We start from the raw sequence: 19,201 nt of genomic DNA, 5'->3' as shown, positions 1-19,201 counted from the left end.
CCTTTGCCTAGTAAAAAATTACAAGGATGTTCTAACACAAACAAGTCTCTCTCGACTGGCTTTGTCTTGTACATAAATAAACAGATAGGCTATCCTCATCCTTTTGGTCTATATATGTATTAATACTATAAACACACGCATTATGCCAATGAATTACAAAATACTATAAACATACGCACATTAGGCCGATGGATTACTAAATTCTACTAAACTAATCTGGGCCAAGTTATTCTTAGAGCCTTACGATACCACAGACGAGAGAGAGAGAGAGAGAGAGAGAGAGAGAGAGAGAGAGAGAGAGAGAGAGAGAGAGAGAGAGAGAGAGAGAGAGACTTTTTCTATATCTGCTGTAACTTAATAACCTAGGTCTAGGCAACAATAGCCTACCTGTAAATGAATCAAGTGAAGCTGAGCAAAAGTCAAGACAGAATATGCTGAACACAGTTTACCGTATCTGAAAGTGATATCTAGAGAGAGAGAGAGAGAGAGAGAGAGAGAGAGAGAGAGAGAGAGAGATTACTTAATACATTCATTACCAACGCAGGTGAGCTCGTCTCTTCGTCCCATTACTTACCTGCTGATGAGTTGGAAGCTGCAGAAGATCCTGGAGAGACGGGAGCCCCGTTCTCTCCTTCTATTCTCATCCTGCTTAACCGAACAGATCCGGATGAGGCCAACCCGGTATCCGTAATGCACTTTACTTCAAGAAATCGATCAATTTTATCTTTGAAATGTTAGTATGACGTAATACGATTAAAGAGAAAATTCTGAAATATTGACAAAACATGAGACTATTATGGTAGATTTTAAGTCGTGTATAGGGCAGCCTAATCGGAAATGGAATTCAAAATAAATATAACAACCTAATAAGAAAATTAAGAAGATCTGACAAAACACCCAAGGCAAAATAATCACTTGCAACGGATACCAATTCACGAAAAGTCATTTCAACATTGCTCAAGCAGTATTTAGTCTTGGTAATGTTGTAATCTAATGGTCTACACCATCAAATAAACATCACTCGAGATGCACTGTTAAACCAACTTTAAAGTGTTGGCCACAAGCGAGAGCTGATATATCTTCCACAATCACAATCCATATGGATAAAGAGCAAGAACAACGCGCGTCACATACTACCTCACACTGAGAGCTTCAACAGCTGACTGACTTCTCTTTTTTTTCTCGGAGTCAGACAAACTAGCCAGCTCGAGGTGCCAGGCAGCAATTATTTCCACCATTTTTTCGCAAGCGAAAGCTTTAAATGACACGTTCCGCGCTCGTTCCTATTTGCTACTTGCACGTTAAATTAACGTTTGTGATGTGATTTTCGTCATGACAGCGTCCATTTTACAAATAAAAGAGTAAGTTTAAATTCACAAATCGGTTCTCCCTAGAGGCGCATGCGCGACACTTATGTACCTCGTCTCACGTAAACAAACATAATAAACCTACCGAACTTAACCCAAAACAATTGAATTCGATTGATATGAGAGAAATACCTACTAAAATAAAAGGCTGGCTTGACGTATGACGTACCACGAAGAAGGGTCAACTGTGCGATATAAAACATGGCCCTCCCAAAGTCAGCAACAGGTGAGAAACAAGTGAATACAACGAACAGGCTCAGATGTGTGTCATGATGACAAGATCAGGTGCATGAAATCACATTCGGTGGATACCATGGCATTATTTTGATTACATCTAACTCAGAAGAAAATGTATTACGAAAGAAAACTGCTTTGTAATGATATTGAACAATTGTTTTAAACATGCATTTAATAAAACAAGTATACGAAAGGCACATTTTTGGTATTAGGTTTAACTCCTGACCGGTTTTGCTTCATATATTTAGTTAAGACATCGTCAAGAGGCCCTGGTACAGTGGCCTAAATTTAAATTACTTGTGCAAGGGTGACAGTACAAACAAACACATTGACGTTTGAAAAGATATTAGCACTTGACAGAAAAATGAGCCCTAAACTCATCTGTGAACGACGGTATCTGCGTTTAATGATGCACTGTAGGTAAATCCACACCTTTGTTATAAGACCAAAAAAAATGACGCCCTTTAAATTTAAAATCTCTATATTTTGCATATTTATTTTGAAATAAATGAATCAAGTTTACACATTACTTGACTGATATTCTGTTCTTGTAGAAGTTACTTTTTTTTATTAAATAGATTCAAGTAAATTTTTTTCCTACATACTATTAGAATAAAACAGCTTTTCAGCACCTGCCTAATTGATAACATGATTGTTTTCCCCATATAATTGAAAATTACATTATTCCGCGCATATCTCATACTTTTTTTTATGCTGGCCTGTATAAATGACTCCAGTTTGACCAATATAAAAATTGTCACATAAATTACAAAGGATTTGATTCACACATATTTTAGCACTTTTGAGAAAGTGCTTTTTCCATACAATTAGTATTCTTAAATGCCAAATCATCTCTCAAGTATTCAAGTCAATGACAACGTCTTTAGAAGTATCACTTTATGGTAGTATAGGCAGGTATTTAGTTCTAAACATTTCCTTGCTGTTATTATCGTTAGTCTTTTTATTAACGCTATTAATTAATTGTTGAATATAGTACCAAGTCATTTTAATTTGCTACCTTTATTCTCAGTTACAGCTGTTTCGTCGTTACCATACACATCGCTATAATATGCGTAACGCTATTAAAAACGTCGACGTGAAAATCGATTTCCTCATTGCTATGGCCAAAATAAAAACATACATACTCAGAAAAATTGGTAGGTTTCTGTATGCTGTCAGTTTAAACCCACTGTATATATATATATATATATATATATATATATATATATATATATATATATATATATATATATATATATATATATATATATATATATATATATGTGTATATATATATATATGTATGTATGTATGTATGTATGTATGTATGTATGTATGTATGTATGTATGTATAAAAAATCCAAAGACAGGCTACAGTTGTTTTCCATTTCCCTAATGAATTTTACGAGTGGCACTAATTCATTTTATTTATCAAGGAAATTTTTTTACGTTCTCGTTCCTTGGCCAAATACATATTACATTCCGTGGAAAAGCTGTATTAATACCATTCTTTTAAAAAAAATTCCATGGACAGGTTGCATAAGACTGGGGCTAGTGGGCTGTCCACAGCCTGGGGCTGAGGATTCTAACGATCCATGTCTCAATACAGAGGTTGTGAACCCCTTTATGTGACGGATCGACCCTTAATTGGAGAATGAGCCGCTTCCTCTTGAAGCAAACGGCAATCACATACGTTAAGGTCAATCAGTTTACATAGGAATGCTACTGTGGTGGTAGTAGGTAGCACATCCTTGACATTTCCACCCTATAAGTGCCTACTACTCAGGAGCACCTGGTCGAGGGTTGTGAACTCCATGGTGGAGGTAAATTCTCCTTAAATAGTATATAAACCTCTTTCTTTTTTTTTTTTACTCGTGAGTTACTGGTGTAAAAAATAAGAAACAAAACTCTTGCTTCTGGCTAAGAGTTGGGTTTGCAGCACCATGCACTGCGATGTTATAAGAAGGCATAGGTGGTCATATGGATATACTTCATTCCTTACAATTCTATTAATTTCTGTTCTCTCTCACTTGTTTTATCTCTGTCAACCGAGCGACTGGTTCTTTGCAATCTCAATCAGAGAGAGAGAGAGAGAGAGAGAGATTTTCTTCTTACATCAGTCCCGAGCATATGATTCCATCAAAGACAGAAATAAAACAGTGAGTTAGCTTTGCTACAGTCTCTCTCTCTCTCTCTCTCTCTCTCTCTCTCTCTCTCTCTCTCTCTCTCTCTCTCTCTCTCTCTTGTAGTCAAACTATTTTTGGGGTATTTTTTCTATCAGTCTAGCCTCTCTACCCCGATAACGAAGGAAGACGTATGGCTCATAGGACTGAATTACTGAAACATTCCTCTTTCAGATATGAAAAGGTTCTGGATCAGGGTTAAGGAAAAAATGGCTAATCAACTAATTAACGAAAGACAGCATTCTGTGCCTCTAAAAGGATACAAGGCCACAAATAGATAACAATTAACCAAATAATCCTATGCAAAATGCCATCTGTCTATTGATACTAATATTATATATATATATATATATATATATATATATATATATATATATATATATATATATATATATATATATATATATATATATATATATATATAAGTTCTAGATGAATGTTCTGATTTGTTTTGCTGTCCAGCTATTATTATTATTATTATTATTATTATTATTATTATTATTATTATTATTATTATTATTATTATTATTATTATTATTATTATTGGATAAGCAATTCCGCAGTTATGTATGGGTAAATATATTTAAAAATAAACCTCTACAGAGAGCTTTCAGGAATCTGTTCGATTCCCCTTTCAGTCTGACTGTGGATCTGTTCCTCCATTTCAAGGCTCATGTGCTACTCAGTGGCGTAGCTGGAATTCCATCAGTGGGGGAGGGCTAGGTGGCGCCAAGATATTTTTGGGGGCCCAAAAAAAAATTACAGAAAACTAATGCACCAATTCTGTAATTAGTAAAATATACTATTCTCGAATGTATATATCCATGTGAATGAAGGAAAATAATAGTATCAGTAATTAGTAAACCTGTATTTGAAATGATAGAGCTCAATTTTCAATTAATTTTCAACTCCTACTGCATGCAAATGTATCAAATACTCTAATGTAAATTTCCTCACAACCTTATGTTCAACACTAGCTTAATTTCCATTATCAAGGTTTAATTTTCATCTATAGTATAATATCCTTGTATATCAAAATCGTGCATGTCACATCAAGATCACAAAAGACTTATGACCCTCTAAAATCTCTTCAAAATTTCAACCTATCCCATTCCCTCTTCTTCATCTCTTCCCCCTGGAAATTAACTTTAAGCAGCAGTAGCAAATTGCATTGCACTTATTCAAAACTGCAACTATAGTTGCAGTCACTTCATACACAAGTTCATAACATTCAGTTGGATCGAAATATCGAGAACAAACACGTCATTTTTGTTAAAAACCTATAACTGTAATTCTGCTTTTGACCACCAAAGGGTTCAAGTTTAGCTATAAAGGGAATTTCAACTTGGGGGCCCAGTGGGGGGGCCCCAAGCATCTGACGGGGGGGACTGGCCCCCACAGCGACGCTGCTGACTGCTACTATGAGCATTTTTTAATAATAATAATTATTATTATTATGATTATTATAGCATTAAATATAATGGCCGTCTGGATGCTACTGAGTTTGTATTGCTGTTTCTCAATCTCTCGAATGAGTTTCTTTGAAGCAGTAGGTAAATCGAGCCAATTGGCCTCCCCCCGGGATTTGACTTCCAATAAAAAAATTGCCTAAAATTTCTGCAAGCCCGCTTGAGGGTATAAATATGACACAGTTGTACCGCTAGCTTCATTCGCTTTTTGAGAGAGTACTACCGAAACGCCGAGGAATAAATGAACTTTGGACAGCTGTTAATTTACCTGCTTCTACAAAGAAACTCATTCGAGAGAATGAGAAACTGCAATACAAACTCGACAGCATCCACACGGCCACTCTGTTTAATGAAGTTTGTTTGAAAGACGGTCTTCTTCCGAGATAGTATTATTATTATTATTGTTGTTGTTGTTGTTGTTGTCGATGGTGGCATGAAGAAAAGAGGTGGAGGAGGTAAGAGGAGCTGGGAAGAGAGGTGTGTTAGATAGCAGAAATTGCAGGCACACCATGAGCAATAATCAATGGGGCCATAGTACTTAGTCTTATAGTATTCACTGTGTTCAAACATTCATATAGAAACTATTGTCAATGCACCATTAAATTTCACATCAAACTCCCACAACGTGAAATATCCATGTACAGTAGAGAAGAAAACGGTGGGCTGGAAACAATAAGAAACAAACTGTCTTGACGAGAAACTTGGCCATAGAGGCACTTTTGAGTTGGCTGGTGTTTCCGAGAAACATTATTTAGTTTGATGACAGAGCGAATGAAAACTGATCTTTCAAACCTAGCACATATCATCAAAACCTTTATCTTTGCTAAATTGATATTACAGTGAACAAAGCATAAATTAGATAAATTTCTTGATAACTGAATAACTGAAGAGTTGTATAAATACATATCACGTTAAAGTAAAAAGAAAGTAGAAAAACAGCGAAAAAAATACATATACTGCCAAACAAATAAATAAAGCGCCATCGGACCCTCCTCTCTTCAGCCTTCACGTAACCGCACCAAAAGCTGACGGAGACTTGAAGAAGCCCCACCACAGACGCAAGACAAGTCAGGCGAAGGGAAGTGAAGCCTGCAGAAAGGTCAATGGCGCCTCCCCGCTGACCCTCAAGACGACTTCCTACGTCATACAGATGACCTTCGACGAAATCATGAAACTGCTGACCACATAATCAAGCAATGGCCGATGCGCATATCTCCCGTTCCGGACTATGAATGGAATAGAATAGAGTCTAAGCCAAAGGCCAAGCACTGAGACCTACGAGGTCATTCAGCACTGGAAAGAAAATTGAGAGTAGGTAGGTCTGAAAGGTGTAACAGGAGGAAAACCTCGCTGTTACACTTTGAAATAATTGTTAGGAGAGGGGGAGAGGGCGGATAGCAAGATGGAAGAAAGATAATAAAAACGGACGTACAATAAAAGGAACGAAAAGATTGCAGCTAGGGGCCGAAGGGACGCTGCAAAGAACCTTTAGTAATGCCTACAGTGCACCCCGTGATGTGCACTGACGGGGATGAATACTGAATCACTCTTGGCCTTTCCGCTTTCGGGCTTCTCTTGTGACTCTAGATTACCAAAATCAACCAATCTTGGCCTTAAGAGAAAAGTGAGTGTAAATGGGTTTCTTGAGCGAAAAAAAGGTTACCCGCTTCTCAAAAAGAGGCAGGTTATAAGATTCAGGGTTGGCCCAGCGTTCGACTCTCCGACCGGCCAATGAAGAATTAGAGGAATTTATTTCTGGTGATAGAAATTCATTTCTCGTCATAATGTGGTTCGGATTCCACAATAAGCTGTAGGTCCCGTTGCTAGGTAAGCAGTTGGTTCTCAGCCACGTAAAATAAATCTAATCCTTCAGGTCAGCCCTAGGAGAGCTGCTAATCAGCTCAGTGGTCTGGTTAAACTAAGATATACTTATAAGATTAAGGAAACGACAGATGGAAGGATATGGTCTGAAGAGCTGACCAAACCGATAGACCCTCGTATGAATGAGTTGTGAAATTCTGGCAATCAAGCCCAGCACTGGGCCACTTTCGGCCATCCACCGTTGAAGTTGGAGATTGACTGATTGGCCGGGCAAGATGAAGAGATCCAGAAAATAAAAAAGAGGAAATACAAGGATTTAAAGGTGAAACTGAGAGAAACCCCGCGGTCTCACTGAAAATAATAGTTAGTAAGCTTTGACAGCAGAGCAGAAGAAGCCGGAATGGAGATAAAAGAAAAATACTGAAACGTGGGTGCAATTAGGGTCCGAAGGGGCCCTGACCTACAAACACACTCTAGAAATGCCTAAAGTGCACAATTTGAGGCGCTATGACGGCACTATGCCCTTACGGGGTATTGAACGTGGACATGTTATTGACCCTCGATCTTGCTACTACAAAAATATATTTAGATATTGGGTATTCGGTTCCGTCATCGAACATATTTCATGTATTCAGTACCGGGAATATATACATTCCCGTCATCTACGATTTATCATCATTACTTCCCATCAAAGTTCTACTAGTCGAAACAATGTTACCTCACAAAAAACACGAGTTCTAAATTTACTTATATGCCAACCACTTGGTTACAATTTAAGGAGCGTGTTTTATGCACTCGCTAGTTGGGTTTCATTTCCCTGTTCATTTCATGACAATGTATTTTGAGTATATGACGGGCGATTGGTACCGTTATTTGAATGGTTGTCAGTCCACAATTACTGGCTTGATCGACTCCGCGAGTCCGCGACTATTGCCAAAGAGCGCAGGCAGCCCCTCCGCAACATGCTTCGCGCAACCTTCACGCAAAAGAAGCCGGAGAAGTGTAGGGAAAACGTGGGCAAAATGACGTTAATTAAATAAAGCTAACGATTATATGACGTCACGATTCTTCCCACGTGAAGCCACGATTCCTATTCTGAGACTTCCCAACTCCTGCGTGTGAAGTCACAGTTCCTCCTATGAAAAGTAACTGGCAAAAGTAAAGAAGAGTTGCGCACGTTATTTCTCCGGTTTTCGCACAAAGCTTAAAAGCAGACCACAAACATATTTCAGTAAGGATACATCCTAACCTAACCTTAATAGGCCATCGCTCCCGGACTTGGTTGGGGTGTCTTCGCCACCTGAGGCCTCGTGACGTGATTAGTAGAACAACGTGTGCGCGTCTGCTCTGCAGTATTACTAACTAATAATGATTTCACTACACCATTTTCCATAACTTATACAAGACATCATAATAACCATTGTATGCAGTCTCGAATACTCCTGCACTGGGTAAATGTTCCTTTGTGAAGTGACTATTCTTCCCCGTTTTCGTCACCATTTCTCGGCTATGTGACGTCATCGTTCCTCCTGCATGTCACAACCCCGCTTTTGTATGACGTCATGATTTCTCCAGCATGACGTCACAAATCATTTCTGTCATTTCTACTATGTCCGAGAGAGATAGAGAGAGAGAGACTAATGTACATACATAAACATACACACACACACAAGCATATATATAATATATAATATATAATATATAATACACACACATTTACATATACTCGTACATATATATATATATATATGTATATATATTGTGCAAAGTTAGTCCCAGTAATATGAAAAATTAATTACATAAACTATGAGAGAGAGAGAGAGAGAGAGAGAGAGAGAGAGAGAGAGAGTTTGGGACGAAGTACTGCGATACCTTTACGTAACACTAGCTTAACAAGGTGAAAACTTATACCACCAGAGATTCTTCTAGTTTCTACTGCTAACGATGCTTCACTATCATTAATTTTCGAATACTTATAATTTCCTGAAGGACAAGAGCACATTTGCTAGTACAGATATATTACATTACGAGTTTCTACTGTAAAAACACGATTCGAATCTGCTCTTGCTCACACAACTTTTAGTCACCCAACACACGACACAAATCGCTTGAATTCAGTCACCCGAGCGTGCGGTTTAAAATGATCGGACGATCACATTGTTTCCCACAAGTGTTCCATATCAGTAATCAAGGCCAAGAAGGCAGGGAGAGAGCCTGGGTTTTGTCGTGCCAGTTGGGCTAAGTAGCGAGCAGTAGGACGAGGAAAGATAGAGAAGAGACAAATAATCACGGCCACCGAAAATAGATCTATCTTTCGGTGGTCTTGGTATAATGCTGTATGAGCCGCTGCCCATGAAACTTTAACCACGGCCCGGTGGTGGCCTATCCTATATCGTTGCCAGAAGCACGATTATGGCTAACTTTAACCTTAAATAAAATAAAAACTACTGAGGCTAGAGGGCTGCAATTTGGTATGTTTGATGATTGGCGAGTGGATGATCAACATACCAATTTGCAGCCCTACAGCCTCAGTAGTTTTTAAGGTCTGAGGGCGGACAGAATAAAATGCGGACGGATAGACAAAACCGACACAATAGTTTTCTTTTACAGAAAACTAAAAAAGGCATATCTTGTAGCTCTCGCTGGATAGGCCTACCAAGTCATATAAACCTAACAGGCAAGACAAGGGAGTGGCAAAAATGAAGTTTTACAGAATAACGTAATCTGTGCAGCCTACTCGAGGCTAGCTAGTCCTATTGACCTATTTCTCGACTGGTGCGAATTCGGAATGCTCGTGCATCTTTAAAAAAGGGACACGACGTCCGATTCTTGCTGCTTGGGACGACCTGCTCTTTCCGTCTCTGTCTCTCTCTTCTCTTTTTTTTATATGAAACAAACGCATACATAAAGATTCCCTCTCTCTCTCTCTCTCTCTCTCTCTCTCTCACACACACACACACAAATACATCGAGTGTCGAGTGCTAAAGTTAATTTGTTTATTTTACAAGGTCATTTAATGTGTATTTTACAAGGTCATTCTTTCGATTAGACTACGTTATACAGTATAATGGCGATGTTTCCCTTGACTGCAAACATTAGTTTTTCTCCCTCTCCCTTTCTACATCTGGTTCCATTTTCAGCCAGCTCTCGTTTAACAGCATAAATGAAATTGACCTCGTTGTAACATATGCGATGGAATTTTCGCATTATAAGAATGTTGAAAATAATATTCCATTAATTCCGTCAATTCATCTGGCATTTTAATAGTTTATTTATATTTCTATCTATTTATTGATTAACTTTTAGTATTTTCTTTTCTAATAATTGATCTTTTCTTCCTGTATTTCTTGTTATCTGTCGTAACTTATTTCAAATGAACACATCATTTGGAAGCTTGAATTTCAACTCGATGGCATTGTAGGCTTGTTCCGTATGAATAGGATTCATCTTCTGAATAATAATAATAATAATAATAATAATAATAATAATAATAATAATAATAATAATAATAATAATGAGTGTGTTTCATTAAATATATTTTATGGATGTATGATAATGAAAGTTTGGTGATTTAAGTATTTCAATGAAAAAAAATGGTGACTGAAGTACTATAATGAAATAATGGCATTAAAATTACCATGCTGTATTATGAACGACGATGATGCTTTTAAATTCCACAATAAACCAAGAGTAAAAATACTAGACACTTACGTAACGTGTAATACTTTTCTCTAAGAATTACGCATTACAAAAATGTCTATATTCAACCAGTGAATTCATTTTTACAAAGAACACAAAAAAAGATCGCTAGCCAGTCAAGATCTTGCCTTGTCTCGTACAATGAAACTGACAGAAAGAAATAAAGTGAAGTACAGAAATTATATACATGCATATATATATATATATATATATATATATATATATATATATATATATATATATATATATATATATATATATATATATATGCATTAAGCTACAACCGTCCTTTAATATCCAATTCGCTCTACCTCGGATATCAATCCACCTCTGCCATGCTAACCATGTAGTGCGTTTGTAGCACGCAGCAGCCATATTATGAATGAATTTTTATCACACCACCGTGATTCATATACAGGCATTAAGCAACAAACGTCCTTTAATATCCAATTCGCTCTACCTCGGAAATAATATATTTTCATATATGTTACCCGAAGGGGTGTTAGCATGGCAGAGTTGGGTTGATATCGATTCTAAATACAAATACCTGATTTCGACGGGGATTTGTAGGTGGGAGTCGGTATCTACTTATATCTCACTTGTTGGCCGTGTGGTTAAAATCGCGTCACTTTAGTCCTGAGTTCTTGTGTTCCGTGGTTCAAGCCCACGAGACGACGAACTTATTATCAACTATAAAAATTCCCCTTCAGGTAACAAATATGAAAATATAATGGTTCCGAGGTAGAGCGAATTGGATATTAAAGAACGTTTGTAGCTTAATGCTTGTATATGAATCACGGTGATGTGATAAAAATTCATTCATATACATATATATATATATATATATATATATATATATATATATATATATATATATATATATATATATATATATATATATAATTATATGTATATATAATTATATATATATATATATATAAAATATATATATATATATATATATATATATATATATATATATATATATATATATATATATATATATATATATATATATATATATATATATATATATATATATATATATATATATATATATATATCTGTATATATATGATATTATAAAATTTGAGAAAGTTTGTGTGTGCTTCATTGTCTATGTACTATACATCAGCTCCTACCAAAAGGTTGTACTTTACCAACGGGAAATTAGCCCACAGGTACATGTTTTCACGAGTATGTTTCGAATTTGCAAGGTTGCCACTTTCTAAACTTAAATTTCAGTTTAAAAGATTTTATTATGAGGGAGTCTGAAGGATAGTAAATCTAAACTATACAACTTGGCAAAAAAATATTAACAAAAACTTGCATACATGTAGACGGAACACGAACAGACCAGAAGCATAATCTTTTTGACTTTGCCATTTTGTAAACTATTTTGTTGAAATTGAAAAGTAAAGTTTATAACGATGACCCTCTATAATCTGAGGTTGCTTAAGCATTTACATTGGAGATCAGAAGTTTTTTTGAGTTTCCACTCTTGTTAAATATTATTTTAAAAGATCACAAAATGAAATGAAACCTTTTAACTTGCTCTTAATTCTGCACAGTATTTTCATCTATATGCATGAAATACCTGTCATTTATACATGTTCAGCACATCATTCATTATGCTATTCTCATCGAGTGCTTCTCCTTAAAAATGTGCACGGCATTGATGGGAAGTCCCTCTCTACATGTGCAGCTATCTCTAAGGAGGGACTTGTTGGTACCAATGGAAATCCTCTCTTTCACTTTCTCTCTTTTATTATTTGCCCTCTCATCTCTCCCTTAAATCTGTTCTGGAGACTGATTTCCAGTCCCTTCCAAATGGGTATTCAGTGTTAGGTCCACCATAAAACCATATAATCTAGATATTCAGTTGGGTAGGCAAATTTTTCTTTGATACATCAATACTTGAGTGGGTTGTAAAAATTTGGGGTATGCTTCATACAGCTTTCAAAATCACGAGATCGTTTCGTTGCAAAGTGCACACTCAACGAGTTCAAGATTTCTCAAAAATGTCAGTGTCCACTGCAGACTATGAGAGAGAGAGAGAGAGAGAGAGAGAGAGAGAGAGAGAGAGAGAGAGAGAGAGAGAGAGAGAGAGAGAGAGAGAGAGAGAGAGAGCGCTTGTCTTAATCAAGTACAGCCAAACAAACATAAAATGAAACTTATGCAAACGACTGATAAGCTCCCACATCAGCAGTTTTGTAGTAAGCCAAATGTACATTCAAAAAAAAATTCTGAGCCATTTGCTGCTACCTTTTTTGCCTGTGAAACAATCATCTATCTACTAAATACACATACCAATACTGCACAAATATAAAAAAGATGAAAATCACAAACATCACAATATGGCACATAAAATGCAACGTACATCCATGTACAAGGTGTGTTCAAAAAGTATCCAACCTTTATTCATAAAAAAATACTTGTATTCAGACACAACAATGTTACACAAATCTCCTTAAAAATTGTCCCCTTGAGTTGCCACAAACTTCTCCCAACGGTTCTACCACTATTGGAAGCAGAGCTAGAACGCCTCTCTTGAGATGGCGCGCATCTGGTCCGTCGCATAATTCTGTGGACTAAAATCTGGTCCCTTTCAGGAGCATTTCCAGCTTGGGGAAAATCTAGAAGTCACACCCAGAAACTTACATTTTGCAGCTTTTCTCAGAGCTTTTGTTTGCTCTCTCTCTCTCTCTCTCAGTGAAAAATTAGCAGCTCCAACACAATAACACACCTGTCCATTCTTCACATTTGATAGTTTCATGGCCAAACAACACACCTGTGCTTCTTCCGACTCCCTACTCTCCCGACATAGTTCCATTTGACTTCTGGCTTTTCCCCAAGCTGAAAATGCCCCTGAAAGGGACCAGATTTCAGTCCAGAGAATTCTGCAATGGACCAGCTGTGCGCCATCTCAAAAGAGGCGTTCCAGCACTGCAAGGGTGTTTTTTTTTTATATGTAACAACAACAGTATGCAAGTGATGAATTTCACATTTAGACTTACTGTCACCTAGCTCAAGGGGCAGCCTCTTACGCAACTGACCACTAAGAGAGAATGCAGAACTAAGTTACCTTTGCCCAAGCTTTAGGATGCTAGATAACTTTCCTAAGTTGGGACTTGCCATCTCAACCACTTCTTATACCACTGTCATATTTGTATGATATGGTCACCCTAGTATACACTGAACATACTCTGTACTAACCCACCTATGCCCTGCCTAAATTTTTTTCTTTTTCTTTTTTCGTTGTTGCTCTCTCCATCTTTTTTATTTTCTCCATTTGCTTGTTGGATTTTATTTAGACATTCTCCACCCATTTTCACTGGTATATCTTAACTGACTGTGTAGTAGTAGCCTAGTGCATTGTTCTGGAGCACGTTTATTCAAAATGTTGACTGTTTTGAGAAAATGGAAATCTTAATCTTTAGGGAATATTATACTCCCCCTCATTGCTTGCTCTTCAGGTGATGGTTCAGGATGGGTTCCAGTATTATTGTAAATTCTCTCCAGGCCACATGACATCTGTTCAGCATACTAACTGACCCAGTCCAGGGGCTCAAAAATCATTTTATACAGCTAATTATTGGCAATTCATGATACTTTGCAATATTTTGAACACTTTGTCTTCAAGAGATTTTGTGAAAAAAACAGCACCCATCACATTACAATGACACACCGAAGCTAACACTAATTTTTTTTTTATATGGCTACCATTTGCACTTTAAGAATTAAGAATGGCAAACAAAAGTTTTCATAAAAGGAGATGTCACCTGTTATTCATTGCCTATCACCCCCTATACCCCATTTAGTCAGTAATAAATTACAGGCGGTCCCCGGTTTACGACGGGGGTTCCGTTCTTGCGCCGCGTCGTAACCCGAAAATCGTCGTAAGCCGGAACATCGTCGAAAATCGTCAAAAATCATAAGAAAACCTTACTTTTAATGCTCTGGGTGCATTGAAAACGATGTAAACTGCATTATTATTGAGTTTTACATCAGAAAAACCTTCAAATTATGATTATTCTGCCATTTTGGGGCCATATTTCTTCCGTCGGATCGGGCGTGATGACGCGTCAGTAACCCCGAACATGCGTCGTAAGCCAGGAAATAATTTCTGATGAATATATTTGAAAAGCGTCAGTAACCTCGAACGTCGTGGCCGGAACCGTCAGAACCGGGACTGCCTGTATACATTTTATATTTCATTATAAGTTTTTCTTATCCCATTTTTTACTGAATAATGTTGTTTTTGATTCAAGAGGAAATTCCTCTTATCCTTGCATGTAAAAAGAAGCACCAATTTATTGAAGGATAAAGATGTACCACTGTAAAAACATTATAGCTACAATAAGTTACTAAAAAATGGCCCATTTCATCTGGTACACATTTGCTGTGGACTTACAGTAGCCTACCTGATGTCTCCCATGTAGTTTAATGAGAAATGCTTCTTTCTCACAGGAGTTGCTCGATAACCTCCAGTCATGAGAACTACGGGGTACCTCAGCAGACGAGGTAGCTGAAGCAGGCTGGGCGACATGGGTATCTTTCTCAGTGCTTTGATAAGGAAGCTAAGCAGATCGGGATACAACTTGGTTTATGGACAAGGAGCCACCAGGATCATCCTGAGAAGAGGTGTGATCAACACACTCAAACCCAGGGCAGTCTCTGGGTCTATAATGGGAGAGAACATCTAGTGTTTTCTGTTTGGCCACATGGCAAACATAGTAGCCATTATTGGTGCTCTCCAAACCTTACACAGAATTTTATTGCTAGGTAACCAGTTGGTTCTTTGCCACGTAAAATAAATCTAATCCTTCGGGCCAGCCCTAGGAGAGATGTTATTCAGCTATTATTAAACTAAGATATACTTACTTACTTTTCCCACCCTGTGCTGGTGTAGGGATCACTCCAATCCTGCCACCTGCCAATGGTGACTGAGCTGGTTTGCTACTACCGAATATATTCCAAAAGCCTGGAATGTACAACCACTCAAAAATGTTTTGCAACATACTTCAAAACTTTTCAGACAACAGCTTATAATAGCGACATCTGGCGCTATTTGGCAACTCAGTTGTAAGCGCATGAAACAAATGAACACTAGTGGTGGGTCCGAGAAATTACCTGCAGTTTCCCCTAAACAGGGCTTTTTCTGATACTGCTTACTGTTGTCATACTTTACTTAATTAAAGGATGTTACTATGATACTTCAGAGGTCATCGCTGTTCTTATTTTTTAATATTTTCATCTCCAACTGCCATCACTATCGTTGTTTTATCTCCTTCATATGTGTGAATTTTGTAGACATAGGCCTACAACTGTTATAAGTTGAACTATTAGTCTTATTAACATCAAAAAATATTACTTTTGTAAAGATTTGCTTGCACATTATTATTAATCAAATCAAATTTTTGAATAATTAATCCTATGTATACTGTGAACTAGTGAAACTTAATATAAAATATACTGAACTAGACTAACAGATTTCACGTCTATTTTTGTAATACATAGAATATAATTGTGTACACACACATAAATACATACATATCCATATACATATACATATATATATATATATATATATATATATATATATATATATATATATATATATATATATATATATATATATATATATATATATATATATATATATATATATATATATATATATATATATATATATATATATATATATATATAATATATATATATAATATATGTATAATTATATAAAATGCCATTATCATGTGTAATTCTTCATTTCTTTCATTGCTACTTAGGCCTATCATTTTGATGCCTCTTATGAAGTTAACTGAATATATAACGCCTATTTTCGTATTTCTTATTATCTAAGTTTCTAAAGAATTAAAATTAGCAAGAAGTTCAACATTAATTTAGTTAATGCTAAATCCTAGTAGTGAAGAAGACTACCATGCTCATCAGTGGAGAATGTCTCCTCCTCATCGCAAAAGATGACTCTTACAGAAATCATCGGCCACTGGATTATATTATAACGCAAACCCTAGCCTCTATTCTTTGTGTTTCGCTGATATGAAGTATTTCTTGGCAGGAGTATGATGAAATAATATCTTGGTCTCATGTAGCCTGTTACGGATGGTTTGAGCAGCAACTTTAAGGGAGAGCGTAATGTTCCCTCTTTATAGCAACACCGGCTGTCAGGGGAGTTAGGTGGAGCTCCTTCAGTGATCATCCGATGATGATCCTTAACAGTAGTGCAACAACAGGACGAGACAGTTTATTTTAACTTTCCTGCCCGAATGTGGAGTCACATAATAAAATACAACGTTGAGATTTTTTCTTTTTTGTTTTTGACAACAATAATGGTTGAATTCTTTCTTTCTTTATTTATAGATAATTTCATTGATGATTATTCAATATTATTTTATTAGTCAATAAGCTTTTATCTGGATTCGAAATATAGTTTCTTCTTTGACTCTTTTGCCCAATCATCTGAAGTGAAATTTTTCAAAATGTTTCGTCATTTTTTGTAATATGAATTTTTCACTCACCATTCTTTTTTATATTGTTAACCGTATGATTAATAACCAAAGTCGAATAAGAAAATTACATTTCCCTGTAAATATCAAAAGAACAAATTACTGTTAGGTGAACAAAAACTTCTGGAACATGTTGCAAAACATTTTTGAGTGACTGTACCTAGCTAACAGCTCAATGAACAGGTGAATCCCCCACTCATGCACCTGACTTGCAACTTGCAAGGAGAGAGATAGAGAGTGAGAGAGACTGTCCATTCCTGTACGGTGACATGTCATATGTCACTGCTTAACACTACTGAGAGATGCATCAACTGATCCTGAAATGTATTCAGCATCTGAAGCATCATTCACATTTTCAGAATGCTGATGTGATGTGTAGGTGAGAGTCATCTCTTGTCAACATACCTGAAGAAAATGAGCTGACAAAGTATGTGTCCCTCCCAGCCTTTGCTGCATCTAAGAACAGAAGAATCTCGAGGTGGAGAGTTCAATAGAACTCCCTGTTGCTTATCCTGGAGAATAAGCTGAGAATAGGACCAATATAAGGGATAAAGTAGCAGGGGCCAGTTCTTCAAAGGCAGTCAGCAACTTTCCTGAAGGACACACCATTTATGGCACCACTTCTGTTGCCACCGCACTGATCACTAGCATGACAGGAATCCCCCTACTAGCAAGACCAAGGGAGGAGAATACCTATCACAACATTAATCTTCCCTCTTCTTGTTAACTGCCTTTCAGGCTGAAGCCTGGCAGTAGGCTTGAATGGCCAGAACAGGAAGATTTGTAGCTTGTTCTTAAGTAGGAAGAATTCTGGATACTTGATTGGGAGCTGGAAGAAGCCTGACCTTTCCCCAATTCTGACATCAATGCAATAGCTGACCCCTGAAAGCTTGGCTGCTGTTTAGGTGCCAAGTATCAAAACACCTTTTCTCTCTACTGCCTTCTTGGCTTTACTCTTTAGAAAGAGTAAGGAAGAACTCAATACAGTACCAACCCCTTTCACTAAAAGAGACTGCCTCTGTTGAAACCTGCCTTGAGAACTTCCCCAGAATAGCACTGCAACGTCTCAAGACCAGGTTCACCCACAGGTTTGCAGCCAGTTGATGAATGAGGGAGATTAGGGACTTTACTCCTAATATGAAAAACCTTATTATAAGAAAATGCACAAGGGAATACAAGTCTGCCATCATGCTGTGCCAAAGGAACAACCACAAAGATGATTGGAACAAAGCCACAGTGACCAACTCCATGCCTCCTGCTTATTTGAAAATGATAAATACTATTTTGGCATGAAGCTATTTACAGGGCAGGCTATTTGTAAGTCTGCAGACTGACTAGTCCACCTGCTGGGGACAGGTCTCAGCATCCTCAGAATGCATAGGAATTCCACTTATGTATCAGAGGCAGGGGTAGAAGCTTTCCTGAGCAACTGGAGAGGAGACAACTCTGTGACTGGAAATCTGAGAATTAACCTCCTCCAAAGCAACCTGAGCAACCAGGGACAAGGGCAAATGGAATGATGGTGTGGTTTCCTTAATGAACCACAAGGTATGTTCAGTCAATGAAACCAAGTGCCAAGGAGCCCTGACTGCTTCCCCAATGACACTGAACTCATGAATGAGCCCAGTGACTTCACAAAGGTGCCTCTCCAAGTCAGCATGTTGTGGATTCACTATCAAGGGATCTTCAAGCCCCATGAGACCCATGACCGACTGAGAAGGACCCTCAATCAAAATGGAAGGAAGCAACACATCAACCTAACCCTATACCTTTCTTAAGATTGTGAAGGAGAATGACCCATACAAGCTATACCAGACATCAACTGAAAGATCAGATGGCATCTACAAAGACTGAAGACAACCCCTTCTGTTTTTTTCAGTACCAGATCCAGATAC

At 37.2% G+C, this 19,201-nt stretch overlaps 1 protein-coding gene across 33 annotated transcripts in view; it reads right to left on the bottom strand.

The window, feature by feature from the left end:
• The window catches only part of LOC136831307 (echinoderm microtubule-associated protein-like 2), a 370,899-nt gene extending 369,730 nt beyond the window's left edge, over nucleotides 1-1,169 (bottom strand). For 18 of the 33 annotated variants that reach the window (XM_067091454.1, XM_067091461.1, XM_067091471.1 and 15 more), the window contains exons 1-2: nucleotides 1,138-1,165; nucleotides 575-767 (exon numbers count right to left, since the gene is read on the bottom strand). In XM_067091454.1, coding sequence (XP_066947555.1) covers nucleotides 575-644 — 70 coding nt within the window. In that variant the 5' untranslated portion in view covers nucleotides 645-767; nucleotides 1,138-1,165. Of the gene's footprint in view, nucleotides 1-574; nucleotides 768-915 lie in introns of all 33 variants that reach the window. The other 15 variants (XM_067091463.1, XM_067091472.1, XM_067091482.1 and 12 more) reach the window with 5 other exon arrangements.
• Between the last annotated feature and the right edge of the window lie 18,032 nt (nucleotides 1,170-19,201).

The sequence above is a fragment of the Macrobrachium rosenbergii genome, chromosome 48 (genome assembly GCF_040412425.1).
Source record: "Macrobrachium rosenbergii isolate ZJJX-2024 chromosome 48, ASM4041242v1, whole genome shotgun sequence".
Taxonomy (NCBI): domain Eukaryota; kingdom Metazoa; phylum Arthropoda; class Malacostraca; order Decapoda; family Palaemonidae; genus Macrobrachium; species Macrobrachium rosenbergii.
This window is presented reverse-complemented; position numbering and strand designations above follow the sequence as displayed.